General features: G+C 37.1%; 1 protein-coding gene and 1 pseudogene across 8 annotated transcripts in view; one reads left to right on the forward strand and one right to left on the reverse strand.

Annotated features, from left to right (window-relative positions):
- Positions 1-15,548, forward strand: part of RPS6KA3 (ribosomal protein S6 kinase A3) — a 118,623-nt gene that overhangs the window by 86,503 nt on the left and 16,572 nt on the right. For all 8 annotated transcript variants that reach the window (XM_059385859.1, XM_059385860.1, XM_059385856.1 and 5 more), the window contains 8 exons: positions 1,063-1,151; positions 1,351-1,415; positions 1,493-1,595; positions 3,703-3,827; positions 6,362-6,487; positions 9,020-9,109; positions 11,212-11,370; positions 12,209-12,370. In XM_059385859.1, coding sequence (XP_059241842.1) covers positions 1,063-1,151; positions 1,351-1,415; positions 1,493-1,595; positions 3,703-3,827; positions 6,362-6,487; positions 9,020-9,109; positions 11,212-11,370; positions 12,209-12,370 — 919 coding nt within the window. The remainder of the gene's footprint in view (positions 1-1,062; positions 1,152-1,350; positions 1,416-1,492; positions 1,596-3,702; positions 3,828-6,361; positions 6,488-9,019; positions 9,110-11,211; positions 11,371-12,208; positions 12,371-15,548) is intronic.
- LOC132007998 (U4 spliceosomal RNA) lies at positions 12,001-12,069 on the reverse strand (annotated as a pseudogene).

Consider the following 15,548-nt stretch of genomic DNA (forward strand, 5'->3'; position numbering starts at 1 on the left):
CCGAAGGCAGCGGCTTAACCCACTGAGCCACCCAGGCGCCCGGTAACAAAGTTCTTAGTAGCAGTGCCAGAACTAAAACTCAGGTATCTGACTCTCACAGCAGTGTTTGTTGCAAAATTTATAAAAATGGAAAAGTGTGTTAGAAAATTATGGACTGGGGTGCCTGGGTCGCTCAGTCAGTTAAGTGTCTGCCTTCAGCTCAGGTCATGATCCCAGGGTCCTGGAATCAAGCCCCATGTCGGGCTCCCTGCTCATTGGGGAGCCTGCTTCTCCTCTCCCTCCGCCTCTTTCTCTGCTTGTAGTCTGTCTCTCTCTCTCAAATAAATAAAATCTTTTAAAAAAGATTATGGACTAAAATTCTATTAAGTGTCCACACAAAAAAACTATACACAAATGTTCATAGCATCTTTATTTGTAGTAACCCAAATGACACAATCCAGATACCCTTCACCAGGGAAATAGATAAACGAATTGTGGTACAACTATACCGTGGAATATTACCCAACAACTTGGATGAATCTCAGGGGAATTTATATTGAGTAAAAAAAAAAAAAAAAAGATTACACACTTTATGATTACAATTACATAACATTCTTAAAATGACAAAGTTACAGAAATGTAGAATAGATTTGTGATTGCCAGAGGTTAGGAACTATAAAGGGAAGGAGGCAAGTGTGGTTATAAAGGGATGTGAGGTATGCTGATGGTAATAAACTCTTCAGTATCTTTACTTTGGTGATGGGTGCAGCAACCTATACATAAATATGGTAAAAGGGCATAGGACTAAGCTTACACACACAGTGAGTGCAGTTAAAACTGGAGACGTCTGAAGGAGATCAGTGGATTGTACCAAAGTCAGGATTCTGGTTTTGATAGTGTACTATGATTTTGTCAGATGTGACCATTAGAGAAAACTGGGTAAAGTGTACACAGGATCTATATTATTTCTTACAACTTAGTATAAATCCACAATTATCTCAAAATAGAAAGGATTAACAGTTTTAAAATAGAACACAGATACTGCCAAAAAATAAAATGTTATTATGTGGATTTATTATTTAGAGCCAAGCTTGGGATGCCACAGTTTTTGAGTCCTGAAGCCCAGAGTCTTTTACGAATGCTTTTCAAACGAAATCCTGCGAACAGATTGGGTAAAATTTGTAATAAATTTGTTTCTTTTGTGTGTTTGTTGGTCTTTGGGATTTTTTAGTGAGGGGAGGTGGGTATTTGTTTTTGTTGTGGAATTGACATAGTAGTACATATATTAAAAACAAACACTAAATTACCTATTCCTCCTTGAAATAAAATTACCATTTAATCAAAAGTTTTAAACCATTTAATTTTTGATAGGTGCAGGACCAGATGGAGTTGAGGAAATTAAAAGACATTCATTTTTCTCAACAATAGACTGGAATGTGAGTATACAATGAAAATTTTCTTGAATTTTTTTGTATTTAATGCATGTCTAAATCTTTCTTTTTTTTTCCACCAGAAACTGTACAGAAGAGAAATTCATCCACCTTTTAAACCTGCAACTGGCAGGCCTGAAGATACGTTCTATTTTGATCCTGAGTTTACTGCAAAAACTCCCAAAGGTAAGGAGAAAATGTGAAAACCTAAATGTAACACATATATATGACTCCTAATGCTATCCTCATATCTGCCCTGTGTACCGTATCCCTGTTTCAATAACTAGAAAATTAGTAACTCCTGTACAACATTTTATAGCAGTTAAGATCCTTGTTAAATCTTTTAGCAAATTAGTTTGTACCTTAAACTTTGATACTCTTTATGTGAAAAATTTCTTTGGTTGTGCGTTCATTTACCTGTAGCTATTTTTACATGAAAGACTCTTTGGTATAGGTAGTACTCTTTAAAACTCTGATATTAGGTAGAATTCTGGAAGTACTTGTGAAGTTCAAATCCAAAACATAAACTTTACATGAGGTGTGATCATTTCAAAATGACTCATATCCTGTATCATGCTTTATCCTAAAATTGCATAAACAATGACTCTTCTAGAGAAGTTATCTTTGAAATGATAATCTGTATTTTATTAAATTAGTATGTGTATGCATGTAATTTTGTGTTCTGCACTCTAGTACTCTCTCATTTAGGTGTACCAGACCCCAGGTTTATCATTGACAAGCAAATAAAAAGTGTATTTGCATATATTTTCTATAGAGTATGTCATTTAAACCTCACTATAAAGCTTTCCAGTCAATATCCTCATAATTTATGTTAAACATCGATGGATTTTATTATTTTTTGGTAAGACAGTCTTAGAAATTTCGATTAATATGTAAAATTTTATCAAATACATGAACAGTGATATGCATAGAATTGATGATATATGGTCATGTTTTACTTTGCTTTCTCATTACAATTTGGCCTAATAGAGGAAAAATGTCAAAAGAGAGCAGTTCTGTATTGTATTCTACCCAGATTGGTTCTCTTAGCATAGTTCTTCAGTATAATACTGTCACATTGATTTAAAATGCACTTATCAGTATTTGTTGCTGAGAATGTCAGGCTGATGTTAAAAAAGAACTTTATGTGGAGTTGATGTTTAAGTATATTGCCTGTTTGGTATTCGCTTGTGCCTAGACTTTATAGTGTAATTATAAATATTAGTATGCTTAGTTCTGTGTTTATATTTATGAATAGCATATTTGTTATGTCTTGTTTGTTTTGTAATTAAATTTTTAAGTATTTTTCTATTTTTGTTAATGCCAGTAGATTCCACACAAATAATTTGAGTAACCATACGTGTCATGTCATAAAATATATTCTAAGGACTGCATACCATGATTGTCTCAGAAATTACTTTTATTTATTCCATATATATATATATATATATATATATATATAGTGATTTTTAACTTATAGTTTAGATTTCTAGATTCTGATGTTTTATATATTGAGATCACTAGACTAAATTTCTTTATTCTAAATTATCTGTAGGGGAATCTTCTATCTCCCCCTCACCAGGAGCCATAGCATTGTTAGGTTATCATGTAGGGTTGCACTGTTTAATATGGTAGCCACTAGCCATATATGGTTATTTCGATTTAAATTAATTAAAATATAAAATTTTGTTTCTCAGGGCACCTGGGTGGCTCAGAGGGTTAAGCTCTGCCTTCGGCTCAGGGTCCTGGGATGGAGCCCCACATCAGGCTCTCTGCTCAGCAGGGAGCCTCCTTCTCCGCCTCTCTCTGCCTGTCTCTCTGCCTACTTGTGATCTCTCTCTGTATGTCAAATAAATTAAAAAATCTTTTAAAAAAATAAATAAAAATAAAATTTTGTTTCTCAGTCACACTAAACCACATTTCAGATGCTTGAGAGCTGCATGTGGCTACTGGCTACCATATTGGACAGCACAGGTAAAGAAAATTTCCATCACTACAGGGAATTCTATGAGACAGTGCTAATTTAGAATAACATTAACCTAGTAATTTATTGATTTATTATATTCTTCAATGAATTAGCTATTTGGGGGGGCTCAGAGGAGATAGGATGTTAGAGTTGTGATACCAATAAGCCATCAGGACAAAGCTGAGAGTTTTCACTGAGTTATCCTGGAAGCCCTGGATGCCTAAGAAGTGGAATTCCAGAATAAGTGAGAAAGGTCATACTGTCAACAGTTCTTCCTTTAATTAGCTTTAGAGTATTACCTTCTTAGTAACATATTATTTTTTTCAGATTCACCTGGCATTCCACCTAGTGCTAATGCACATCAGCTTTTTCGGGGATTTAGTTTTGTTGCTATCACCTCAGATGATGAAAGCCAAGCTATGCAGACAGTTGGTGTGCATTCAATTGTGCAGGTGAGTGAATGTATAATTTAAAATTTGAATTGTTTTAAGAAATAGTTCACTGTGTGAATAATTAGATTTATCTGCTGATTTTAAGTGGGCGGCTTAAAATACATTTTATATCATTGATCTTGAAAATTCCTTTCATATGCCTCTAAAGAGATTAAAAAAAAAAGAAAACTGTGCCTGGGTGACTTAGTTGGTTAAGCATCCAGCTCTTGCTTTCAGCTCAGGTCATGATCTCAAGGTCATGGGATTGGGCCATTGGCAGGCTGTGTGCCCAGTGCAGAGTCAGCTTGAGAGTCTCCCTCCACTCCTCACCTGCCCCGGCTTGCACACACCCATGCTTTCTCTCTCTTGCTCTTTCTCTTTCTCTCTCACTAAAATAAGTAAGTAATAAATCTTTGAGGGAAAAAAAAAAAAAAAAAGATTCCCTGCTCCAGAGTCCTGGATATCTTTCTGACTTGAAGGGGGGGGGGTGCCTGGGTGGCTCAGTTGGTTAAGCCTCTGCCTTTGGCTTAGGTCATGATCCTGGGGTCCTGGGATTGAGCACTACATTGGGCTCCGTGCTCGGGGGGGGAATCTGCTTCTCCCTCTCCCTCTGCCCTTCCTCCTGCTCATGCTCTCCCTTACTCTATACTCTCTGTCTAATAAATAAATAAAATATTCAAAAGAATAAAAGAGAGTTGAGATACATATCACCATCTTGTCTCTACCCTCTCCTCCTATGCCTCATAATGTTTATCAGCCCTAACTTGTTTCATCTTCTGCCTCTGTCAGGTCAGCTGTGATGAACTGAGGTCTCCTGATTCCCTGATAGCTTGGAACAGGGCTCAGTAGACTTGATCTGTAAAGGGCCAATTAATAAATATTTGAGGCTTTGGAGGCTTTGTGATCTCTATTACAACTCAGCTCTGTCACTGTAGCACAAAAGCAGCCATGGACTATAGCTAAATAAATGAGCATGCTGTGTGCCAATAAAACTTTAGAAAAGTTAATTTCAGTCTTATATTTTCCAAATTTTGTGCCCTTGTGCTTTTGGAGCCCCAATTACTATTTAAAAGAAGTGGTTATAGGTACTATCTTAGGGTGTCCCCCACCTCATTATCCCATGTGTTTATCAGAGTTGGAACACAGGGTAAAAACCACAGAAGCAGGATTCCAGATGTCTGTGTGTTTATATCAGGAGACTGGACTAATAAATGTTATTAGAGGAACACAAGTAGTACAAACCATTAGATTTATTTCTTCCCATCCTAGTATCATAGAAAGATAAATGTAATTCATCTTCCAAGTCATAGAGGGTACTAGATACATCTTTGAAGCACTGATTGTTTAGTAATTAGTGCTTGAATTTGCTTGATGATGAAGTTGCTTTTGCTCTAAATTTTTTTTCATGAGTTAGTCATCCTTCTTTCCTTTCTAGAAAACCAGTTTAAACACTGGTTTTTAGATAAAGTTCATTGAAGCAGTTTGTTCAGTTTACTGTAGCAAGCATGTGATGTATATTAAGTTTTCAAGTTATAACTTCTGTACCTAACATAGAAATCACAAACATATTCTACAGATTTCAAATTTTAACCCAAACACAGTTCATAGGCATTGGTCAGCGGGGAGGTCTCCTTTCAATATAGCCAAGGACAGCACAACTTCCCCCAGCCTGCTTATGGAACTACTAATTTGTTAGCCATCATTCTACCACGTGTTATTCGTCTTTAACTCATTAACAGCTTCTCTAGCAGAAGTTGTATTGAAACTTTGACTCGACGGCGGAAACAGAGGGCATGGCTACTGGTAGTCCACAATGATGATAATAGGTATCACCTTCAAATACATTATTTTTATTTAGTATTCACCATTAACCTCTGAGAAAACACATGTTCAGGGTTGCACGGTCTGCCAGAGGGACCTCTGAGACAAGAATCCAGATGTTCTAATTCTAAATCCTCCTAAATATTTTTCTTCTGTACCAGAAGCTTCAAACTTCTCCCTATTTGCAAAAAGTACTTCAAAGACCTAGCACCATGTGGGGAATGGAACAGGGCTCAGGCACAGGCAAGACTTTCCGCCTTTTGTCAAGTAACTGCATTTTCTGTTGTACATATTCAATTTTTTCTTTTTAACATGAGCTTTTGAAAGCCTATTTCTTGCTATACATTTTATGGTAGGCACTTCTAAAATACACAGTTGTGGGGATGCCTGGATGGCTCAGTCGGTTAAGTAGCTGCCTTCGGCTCAGCTCATGATCCCAGGGTTCTGGGATTGGGCCCCGAATTGGGCTCCCTGCTCAGTGGGAGGCCTGCTTCTCCCTCTTGTACTCCCCCTGCTTGTGTTCCCTCTCTTGCTATGTCTCTCTCTGTCAAATGAATAAATAAAATCTTTTAAAAAAAATACACAGTTGTGGAAGAATAAATGCTGTAAAGATTCATTTTTATTTTGTTTATATTTGTTGTTAACATCAACAATGTGTAATGGGTAGCATATTCCCCTATAATGATTTATACCGTAGTCATTATAAAACTGTCAATTTGTAATTGTGTTTGTAGCAGTTGCACAGAAACAGTATTCAGTTTACTGATGGATATGAAGTAAAGGAAGATATTGGAGTTGGCTCCTACTCTGTTTGCAAGAGATGCATACATAAAGCTACAAACATGGAATTTGCAGTGAAGGTAAATCTTTTCAGATTTAAAATGCAACTCTGGGGTGCCTGGGTGGCTCAGTCAGTTGTGCATCTGACTCATGATTTCAGCTCTGGTCTTGAACTCAGGTTCATGAGTTCAAACCCCACATTGGGCTCCACGCCCAGCATGGAACCTACTTTAAAAAATTAAATCACAATATAAAATACAATTCTAATAGTTATTATTCACACATGTCAGTACCAGTTAAAATTAAACACTTCTTCTTTGGTAAATGTGCCTTTTTGTTTTGTTGTGTTGTGTTTTTTGTTTTGCTTTAAAGGTAAGGTAAATTTAATTATCTGCCTAGCAACCCTCAGCGATCTTAATCTGGAACCACAGATTCACCTGTAAACTAAAGGCAAGGTAGCATACCTCCAGTTTGCTGAAGGCATTAGTACAGTTTACATCTGACCTGATTTTTAGTAACATCCCTTTACCCTAAAAAGTCCCCCATTTGTGGTCTGTCAGGGAATTCCTCAAGATTGTATGCCAAATTTTAAGTGTTTACATTTTTCTGGCAAAAATTTCATACTGTCCTTTACATATAAAGGGATCTGTGAACCAATAAAAGTAAACCACTACTGTTAAAAAATTTGTTATAATTAGCTGTTTTAATTTCATCAGGTGTCAAGACAGTAAGAATTTTCTAAGCCAAAAAACAAATCACATGGCTCTGTGATAAAGTTTGAGTTACAAACCTGTAGTTGTAAGTGAAAAAATACTATATTCAAGTCTCTGCCTTTTTATTTCTTGAGATGGTAGTCACCGCTCTCCCAATATAAGCAATTTAAGTAATATCTAAAGCTTTCAACCTATTTTGAACCTTAGAACTGGTCAATAAGTGTGGGTAGCTCATTTTTAGTTAGTAGGAGAGTGGCATTAATTGTTATTATTTCCGTACATCCATCTGTCTATCATCTGTTATGATTTCACTGTGTAAAAATATATTTTATATATATATATATAAAATATGTGGGAAGACACACACCTACATAAAAAATGATAATTACTATTCTAAACTTGGATGTAATTGTTTTAAAAACTATCAGTGTCCAGCTTTCTATCAGATGTAGGATGAACCATAGAAATGCATGTTAATTTGCTCTTCTCCTACTCATTGCTCATAGTGAAATCTGGGGTACATAGGAATTTTCACATTGCTTACATGAAAGGAGAGAAGGTGAGTAATGTACATGATGGGCAGTTTAAGGAGGTATCTTGCCTCCATAAACGCATCAGAAGAAAAGCAGAAATGCCTTGAGGCCCCCTTTGAATTACAGAAACTAGAGGCAGTATACCAAAACCTTGAGAATATCTTCAAGCTATTTGTGGATTCTTGTGACTTAAATTTAATTCATAAAACCAATCCCAGCACAACTTTTTTCTACTGAAATTACTACAAATCTAAGATCTACAAACACAAGTCTGAATGTGACATAAGCTCTGCTCAGATTAGCAGATCAAAGAGAATGTTGCTGGGAGTAACACCTCCCAGTGTGTTCTAGTTTTCAAAAGACTAGTCCTGGATCATCTCCCCTGAATTAGGATGTCTGTTCCATAAACGTTTCCTCTTAATTATCCATTTGCTATGGTAGTCCACAACTTGCTATGGTAATTCCACACTGTCATTTGCATTTGATTACAGTGCACACCTAATGTTTGTATTCCCTCTTCTCATACAGAACTGTTTTTGCAACTAAATCTATTTCAGATAGCACATTTGGCTTGTACTGTGAGTTGCAAGCTCTTCCTCAACTGCTGGAGCATTTGAGTATTTATTGCATACATTAATTACTAAGCTTTTTTAAAATTGAAAATATAAAGGTCACAAAATTTGTTTCAGACTACCCTTTGGACAAAATGAAAGCCAAACTTGTCCTTTTAAAAATAGATATAATATTACTTTAACAGATTAAAACATTAAGAGGTATATTTTTAAGAAGCTGCTGACATAAAGGGGTTGGAAAGCTACATTAGTATTTTAAAGGGCTTTATTATAATAATTAAACTTAACTCTAGTCAAGTAAAATTCTAGGTGTGGTTTTCTGCTTAGCTTTCTGCATAGCTTCAAAAATAAGCTTGTTCTACTTAGCTGTTAATTAATTTTTTATAAGTAGCTTACAACTAATGGGTTATTCCGCTGAAGCATTTTCTTAAAGGAAATAAAGTTAATTCAATAAACAGACGCTAGTGGTAGTATTATAGATATACCTTGTTTTTAATTATCTGTATTGATTGGGCTTAGAAGTTGACTGATTTTCCAGGGTTTAAAGACATTCAAGGAGGAAAGAAGGATATGTTCTTGGTACCTCTTCTTGAGCCTTTTGAGTGTTTAGAAAGTCCTAAACTTAGACTGGTTTTCAAACTTTGATAAGACAGTCTGGTCAAGTACTTGAATAAAACTAATTGATAAATGGCTTATATATATGTCCAGTATTTATATAAGATAATACCTAAAGTCTGTAGCTATTTGTGACCTTTATAGTTCATGAGATTTTATGATAAATATTTGCCTTTTAGATTATTGATAAAAGCAAGAGAGACCCAACAGAAGAAATTGAAATTCTTCTTCGTTATGGACAGCATCCAAACATCATTACTCTAAAGGATGTAAGTAGTAGATTCTTGAACTTCGATCATTGGAATCAGTTGTCCAGCTCACATTTGGAATGTTTTCAAATATAATGTGTTAGACAAATAACTTAATAAGAGTAAGTTTTAAAAAAAATTGAAGGACAACACATACAGCATAATTTAAGTTAATAAAAAAAACCTGTTTCTGTAGTTAATTCTTATACTTTCGCTTTAAGAAAAGTGTTACTGACATTATTGCTTTTAATATCTTTACTGGAACATTTGTGTATTAAATAGTATTAGGGATTGACTAGTCTCATGCTCCATGGACTCCCCAGACTCTTACACAGTACTGCCAGAGAGAGCAAAACTTGTACGTAACCACGTTACTCCTCTGCGTACAGTTCATACCCCCTCACCTCCAGTCCTTGCCTTCCTCTGTCTGCAAGGGTTTTCACACTTCCTCTCCCACCCCATCCCCCAACCGTGCTCCACTATGTGCGCATCTTTAAACTTTCCTCCTTTTCTCATGCTGTTCTGTCTTTGAATTTAGGGTTTCCTCATTTAATACTACCACTTCCCTTCTTTGCCTGGCTTACTACCATGCATCTAAAACTTTGCTAAAACATTACTTCCTCCAGGAAGCCTGACCTGAGCGTCACCATACCCCATACAAGTAAGGTATCCCCTCCTTGCTACCTGTGGTTTTTATCATAACAGAGCTGTTGGGAAAAGGTGTGAACTCCCCAGACAGCATTAAATCTTCTCTTGCTGATAGTGCTCAAAGGCTGCATCTGTGTTGTAGACTTGACATGTCCTGTGGCCAGCTCAGCCAGAGGACTTTTAAGGTACCTTTCACCTTTCACCTCTTGAGATTTCGTGAATTCCAGAGTTTACTCTCCCTTCTTCATAACCAAAACTCCTGATTTCCTCAGTTTAATTTATTGCTGTTCACTGTTAGAAGGAGAATGTTAGGGGCGCCTGGGTGGCTCAGTGGGTTGGGCTTCTGCCTTCAGCTCAGGTCATGATCTCAGAGTCCTGGGATCGAGCCCCACATCCCGCTCTCTGCCTACTTGTGATCTCTCTTTCTGTCAAATAAATAAATAAAATCTTTAAAAAAAAAAAAAAAAGAAGGAGAATGTTAGCTTAGTCCCATTAAATGTGAAGCTGTGTAACTTAAGTGACTCTTGGATATAACCTGCAAGAATCCAAGTAAACCAAAAAGAAGGTATAGAAAATATTTTCATCTTTGCCTTACAAACTCCCTAAGCTGTCACTGTTTTTCACATCTTTCCTCTTTCCTTCATTTCAAATTCCAAAGTCTCTAAAAATTTCCCGACTTTTATTATAGCATCTTTGACTTTTTAACTCTTGTTTCTATCTTTCTCTCTACTAGAATAAAAACATTGAGGAGGGGTACCTTGTTTTCTCCATTTTGGGGGGCCCCAGCACATGGTACCTCTTATGGAACTAAATGAAAGTGTGCAGTAACCCTGTGGTGAAGGGGAATAAAAGGAACTGAAGTTTACTGAAGGGTCGTTTCAGTTTGGGATTGCTGGGAGTACAAATCAGAATTACAAGGAGCATTCTATTTCTACATGAGGAGTAAACGGCATGCTTCTGTGTGGTTAGATGGAATTTTTGCTACTTAATCTTCCTACTTAATTCTTGCCACAACTTGTCTTTCAGTTTAATCAAAACCAGGATAATTCATTGTACTGCATATGTAAATACAGTTCTACAATTGTAGGAGTTCCAGGAAAGTTACAGGCATGTGTCTTTATACCAATACCTGCTGTCATCAGTAGATAGAAAGATCAAGAGAAACAAACCCTCAGAGAAAAAATTCAGTGCCCTTTGATATACGTTGCCCATAGTTACTTTGATTGCCATGACTTATGTTTCATAGAAGGAAATTACAGCTTATTTTCCTGACATCCAGTCTAATCAATTTGTATTTTAATATTCTTATATGTATAAAATGGTTTGGCAGATTTTATACCATCTATTGGTTGTGATAAGTAAAATTTTCCTTGACTATAAAATGAGTTTTAATTTCTCTTGAATATGCTAAACTTTATTCTGAGCACATGTAAATCTTCAAATAATTTTTTACATTTTGATGTTGAATTTTACAGGTATATGATGATGGAAAATATGTGTATGTAGTGACAGAACTTATGAAAGGGGGTGAATTGCTGGATAAAATTCTTAGACAGAAATTTTTCTCTGAAAGAGAGGCCAGCGCTGTCCTGTTTACTATAACCAAAACTGTTGAATATCTTCACGCACAAGGGGTAAGTCTTTTTAACATTTTATACACACACACACACACACACACACACACACACACACACCCCTTTACCTTTTCCTTTTTTTAAAACCTTTTCTTAATGTTTGAACTAAAATTACAAAGGTTGATGTTACTTTATGCATTAATGGAGAATAACTATTACTAGCTTATTCTGCTGTTACTCCTCTACATAAATTTCTCCCACTGAGCTTGAAGTGATACTTTGAAAACCTGACTTGTTTATATTAAATTCTTATGCTTCCCAAGAAAAAGTAAGCAAGGTCCTCTGACCTAGAAGACCTATCACCGTTTTGGCTAGGCCACTCCGGACTCTTGAGAACTGGGTCCATTGCAAATTTAGACGCAGAACCAGAGAATCATGGGTTGTATTCAATTATAAAAGGAAATTAAGAGCTTACTTCTTAAGGAATTTATTTTCAATACATTATTCTTACTTTGTTTGTCCTTGCTCTCAGAAGCTAACAAGTGGAATGTAATCATATCATCCTAGAGCTTCTTGACTTCTAGTTTTGACTGCTCAATTGGACAAAGAGGCGGGACGTACATACTGTTTTTTTTCTTCCTCCTGTCCTTGCCCCAGTTCTATGCTAGAGAGTTAAACTTACATTATCAGCATTTTAATTAGCAATAATCGCGCCTCGGATAAACCTCATTGGCTACGATACTGCCACTGCGCAAAGCTACATTATCAGCATTTTAAAATGAGATAATTTAAAGGTCAGCACTCGTCTTAAGTATGTCACTTGACATTTTGCAAATAAAGAGTATTCCGTAATGGAAATGTATTGTTAATGTACCTCTTTAATTTGTATTTCAATTAGGTGGTTCACAGAGACTTGAAACCTAGCAACATTCTTTATGTGGATGAATCTGGCAATCCAGAATCTATTCGAATTTGTGATTTTGGCTTTGCCAAACAGCTAAGAGCAGAAAACGGTCTTCTCATGACTCCTTGTTATACTGCAAATTTTGTTGCACCAGAGGTAATCGTGAATTATTTGCTTCCAGTATTTCAGTATATTATAAAAACTCATTTGCTGTGTTTATTTAATTTTTTAAAGATTTTATTTATTTGACAGAAAGAGACACAGTGAGAGAGGTAACAGAAGCAGGGGAAGTGGGAGAAGGAGAAGCAGGCTTCCTACCAAGCAGGGAGCCTGATGCGGGGCTCAATCCCAGGACTCTGAGGTCATGACCTGAGCCAAAGGCAGACGGCTTGATGACTGAGCCACCCAGGCACCCCTGCTGTGTTTAATATAGAGTGGTTAATAGTTGTTTCATTGAAGACCTACTGAACAAATAATTAAAATGTCAGCTCTTTTTCTTCTGATGGTAATAAATCCTGTCTTCGGTCCCCTACTACTTAGTCCACTACAGTCCTTTTTTTGCTCTGCCTTCTGTCTTTCTGCATAATCACACATCTGTAGCGGTCTGCTATCATTGACACTTTGGGGCCTGTGAGCACATGGAATTAAATGGAAACTAGTTTATTCTCATCCTTTCCTAATATTCTTTTAATTTCCTGATTTTGTTACCATCTTCCTGTATTTCTGAGGCTAAAACATCATGGTCTCTTCTTGTCTTTAGCTACATAACTAGGTACCATCTCTGTTATCCCCTAAAACCAGTTTGAGGTTCTTCCTTTCACAGAACTGCCATCCTAGCCTCGCTTCTTTCACCACAGCCCAAGTGACTGCCACAGCCTAGCTGCACCCTGTTCCCTCTCTCCTTCTGTGATCATTCTATGGAAGAGCTGTAGAGTTACTGAAGTCTTCAAGCACTGCTTTGATCAAGTTGCTTCTTTTCCTAAGAAATTTTGGTTCCCCATTGTAGCAAATCTAAAGTCCACTGCTTTACCCTCAAGATTTCATGCATGTTTATTATCACCGTGTTAAAAAAAAGATGTAATTGTGGGGCCACCTGGGTGGCTCAGTCGTTAAGTGTCTGCCTTCTGCTTGGGTCGTGATCCCACGGTCCTTGGATGAGTCCCGCATCGGGCTCCCTGCTCAGCGGGAAGCCTGCTTCTCCCTCTCCCACTTCCCCCTGCTTGTGTTCCCTCTTGCTCTCGCTCTCTCTCTCTCTGTCAAATAAATAAATAAAATCTTTTTTTTAAATGTGACTGAACTATGTAATAAAAAATAAGAGTTAACCCTATATAGGGCTTATGTGCCAGTCACTTGTATTAGCTGATTTCATCCTCACAAATAGCATTTACATATAATAATTTTTTCTCTTATGTGAAATGAGACCTTTTACTTGAATTTTGCAAGAAACCAGGTGCACAATGAGAGGTTATGTCATCTGAGGTCAGATTGAGATTTGAGCCCAGGCAACATGGCTACAAAGTCTATGCTTTTATCATTAGATACTTCACCAAACAATGGTAACAGTTGGTAAGGTTAGGATGTCATTGGATTGTAGAGCTCCATTTCCCCTCTATTTTCCAAACTTTTTGTAATCTTGTTACTTCTGAGATGTAAAGTAATACTTTTTAAAAGACTACTTGCACCTGTTCTCCTGGTGGGACTAGAACTAATGAGGGACAGACTTTTTGCTTCTTTGTCCACATATCCACAGCTTCTGACACATATGGATGTCCAAGCATGGTCACTTCATCTAGCCATCTCATTATTCCTCAAGAGGGCTTCTTGCTTCAGACAAGCAATCTGCTTCTTGAAATCTCCATGTAGCTGTTTTGCCTTGGCATGTTGGAATGTTTTTTTGCTTCAAAACCTAATGTTTTTTGTTTCAAATTTTTTTGCTTCAAGACCTTTTTTGCTTCAGAGCCTCTAAATTCATGTTCTTCAGGAAATCTTCTATGATTAAACTCTCCCTAGACTTGACCTTTTAATCACCACTTAGTCATTCAAATTAAAACTTGGAAGTCCTCCTGAAATGCTCCTTCTCCATCATTTCTCTACATCCTGTCAGTCACCAAACCCTTTCCATTCTGATTCCTGAATAGTTTAGACCCCTTTTCCCTTACCCATACATCGCATCTCTAAGTCCTTCCTGTTTTATCATGACGTCTTTTCCTTTCCATGTCCTGCCTTAGTGTGGTTCCTCATAGCCTTTCACTTAGTTTGCTACAAATTGCATCCTATCAGACGACCTTGTTTCCAGTCTGTCTGCTTGCCAGCATTTCCTCTATACCTGGAGTTACTCTTTTGGTGTACATGTCTACCTATTTCATTGTCCTGTTTAATGTATCAGTGACCACAGATTGCCTATGGGAAAAACCTTTTAAATCCTTAAGATATCTGTAAAAGCCCTTCTTCGTTCTCTCTGGTATCCCCTACCTGGACATCTGGCCACACTGAATCCTTGCCTGTCTTTAAGCATGCTCTGCTCTCTTGCTTCTGCCCTTTGAGTGTCCCCTCCTCTCCCCCACCTCCTCTGTTTGCTTCCTGAATTCTTACTTATAGGCCCAGTACCAGCAGGCTATCCCATAGTCTTCCTTCTCTCCCCATATCAAAAATGAATTGTGGCACCTGGGCAGCTCAGTCGGTTAAGCGTCTGACTGTTGACTTCAGTTCAAGTCATTTTCTCAAGGTCATAGGATCAAGTCCCACGTCAGTCTCCATGTTCAGCGGGTAGTCTGCTTGAGATTCTCTCGCCCTCCTCCCGCCCTGTTCTTGCTCTCGCTCTCCCTCTCATTCTAAAATAAGTAAATAAATCTTTAAAAACAAAATGAATGAATGGTTTCCTCATCTTTATGCCTATAACACTTTAGGCATAATTTTGTTATAATACTTACCATGTTGAATTATTAACTATATGTATGTTTATTTCCCCTGCCATATTCTAATTTTCTTGAGGAAACAAGAGTGTTTTATATTTATCACTCTTCATGCCGGATAATAATTGGTGATTACTAAATGCTCGAGTGAATCATATTTTTATATGTAAAAGTATAATTTTGCATTATATTATTTGTACTTTTATATATATTCCTAAAAGTAATGTTTTATGTAACCATTCCTGCAGCCTCATACAAAAATGAATATAAATTCATTTAAAGAAGAAACTTAGGGGCGCCTGGGTGGCTCAGTGGGTTAAGCCGCTGCCTTCGGCTCAGGTCATGATCTCAGGGTCCTGGGATCGAGTCCCACGTCGGGCTCTCTGCTCAGCGGGGAGCCTGCTTCCTCCTCTCTCTCTCAC

This window comes from Mustela nigripes, chromosome X (genome assembly GCF_022355385.1).
Source record: "Mustela nigripes isolate SB6536 chromosome X, MUSNIG.SB6536, whole genome shotgun sequence".
In the NCBI taxonomy this organism is placed as follows: Eukaryota; Metazoa; Chordata; class Mammalia; order Carnivora; family Mustelidae; genus Mustela; species Mustela nigripes.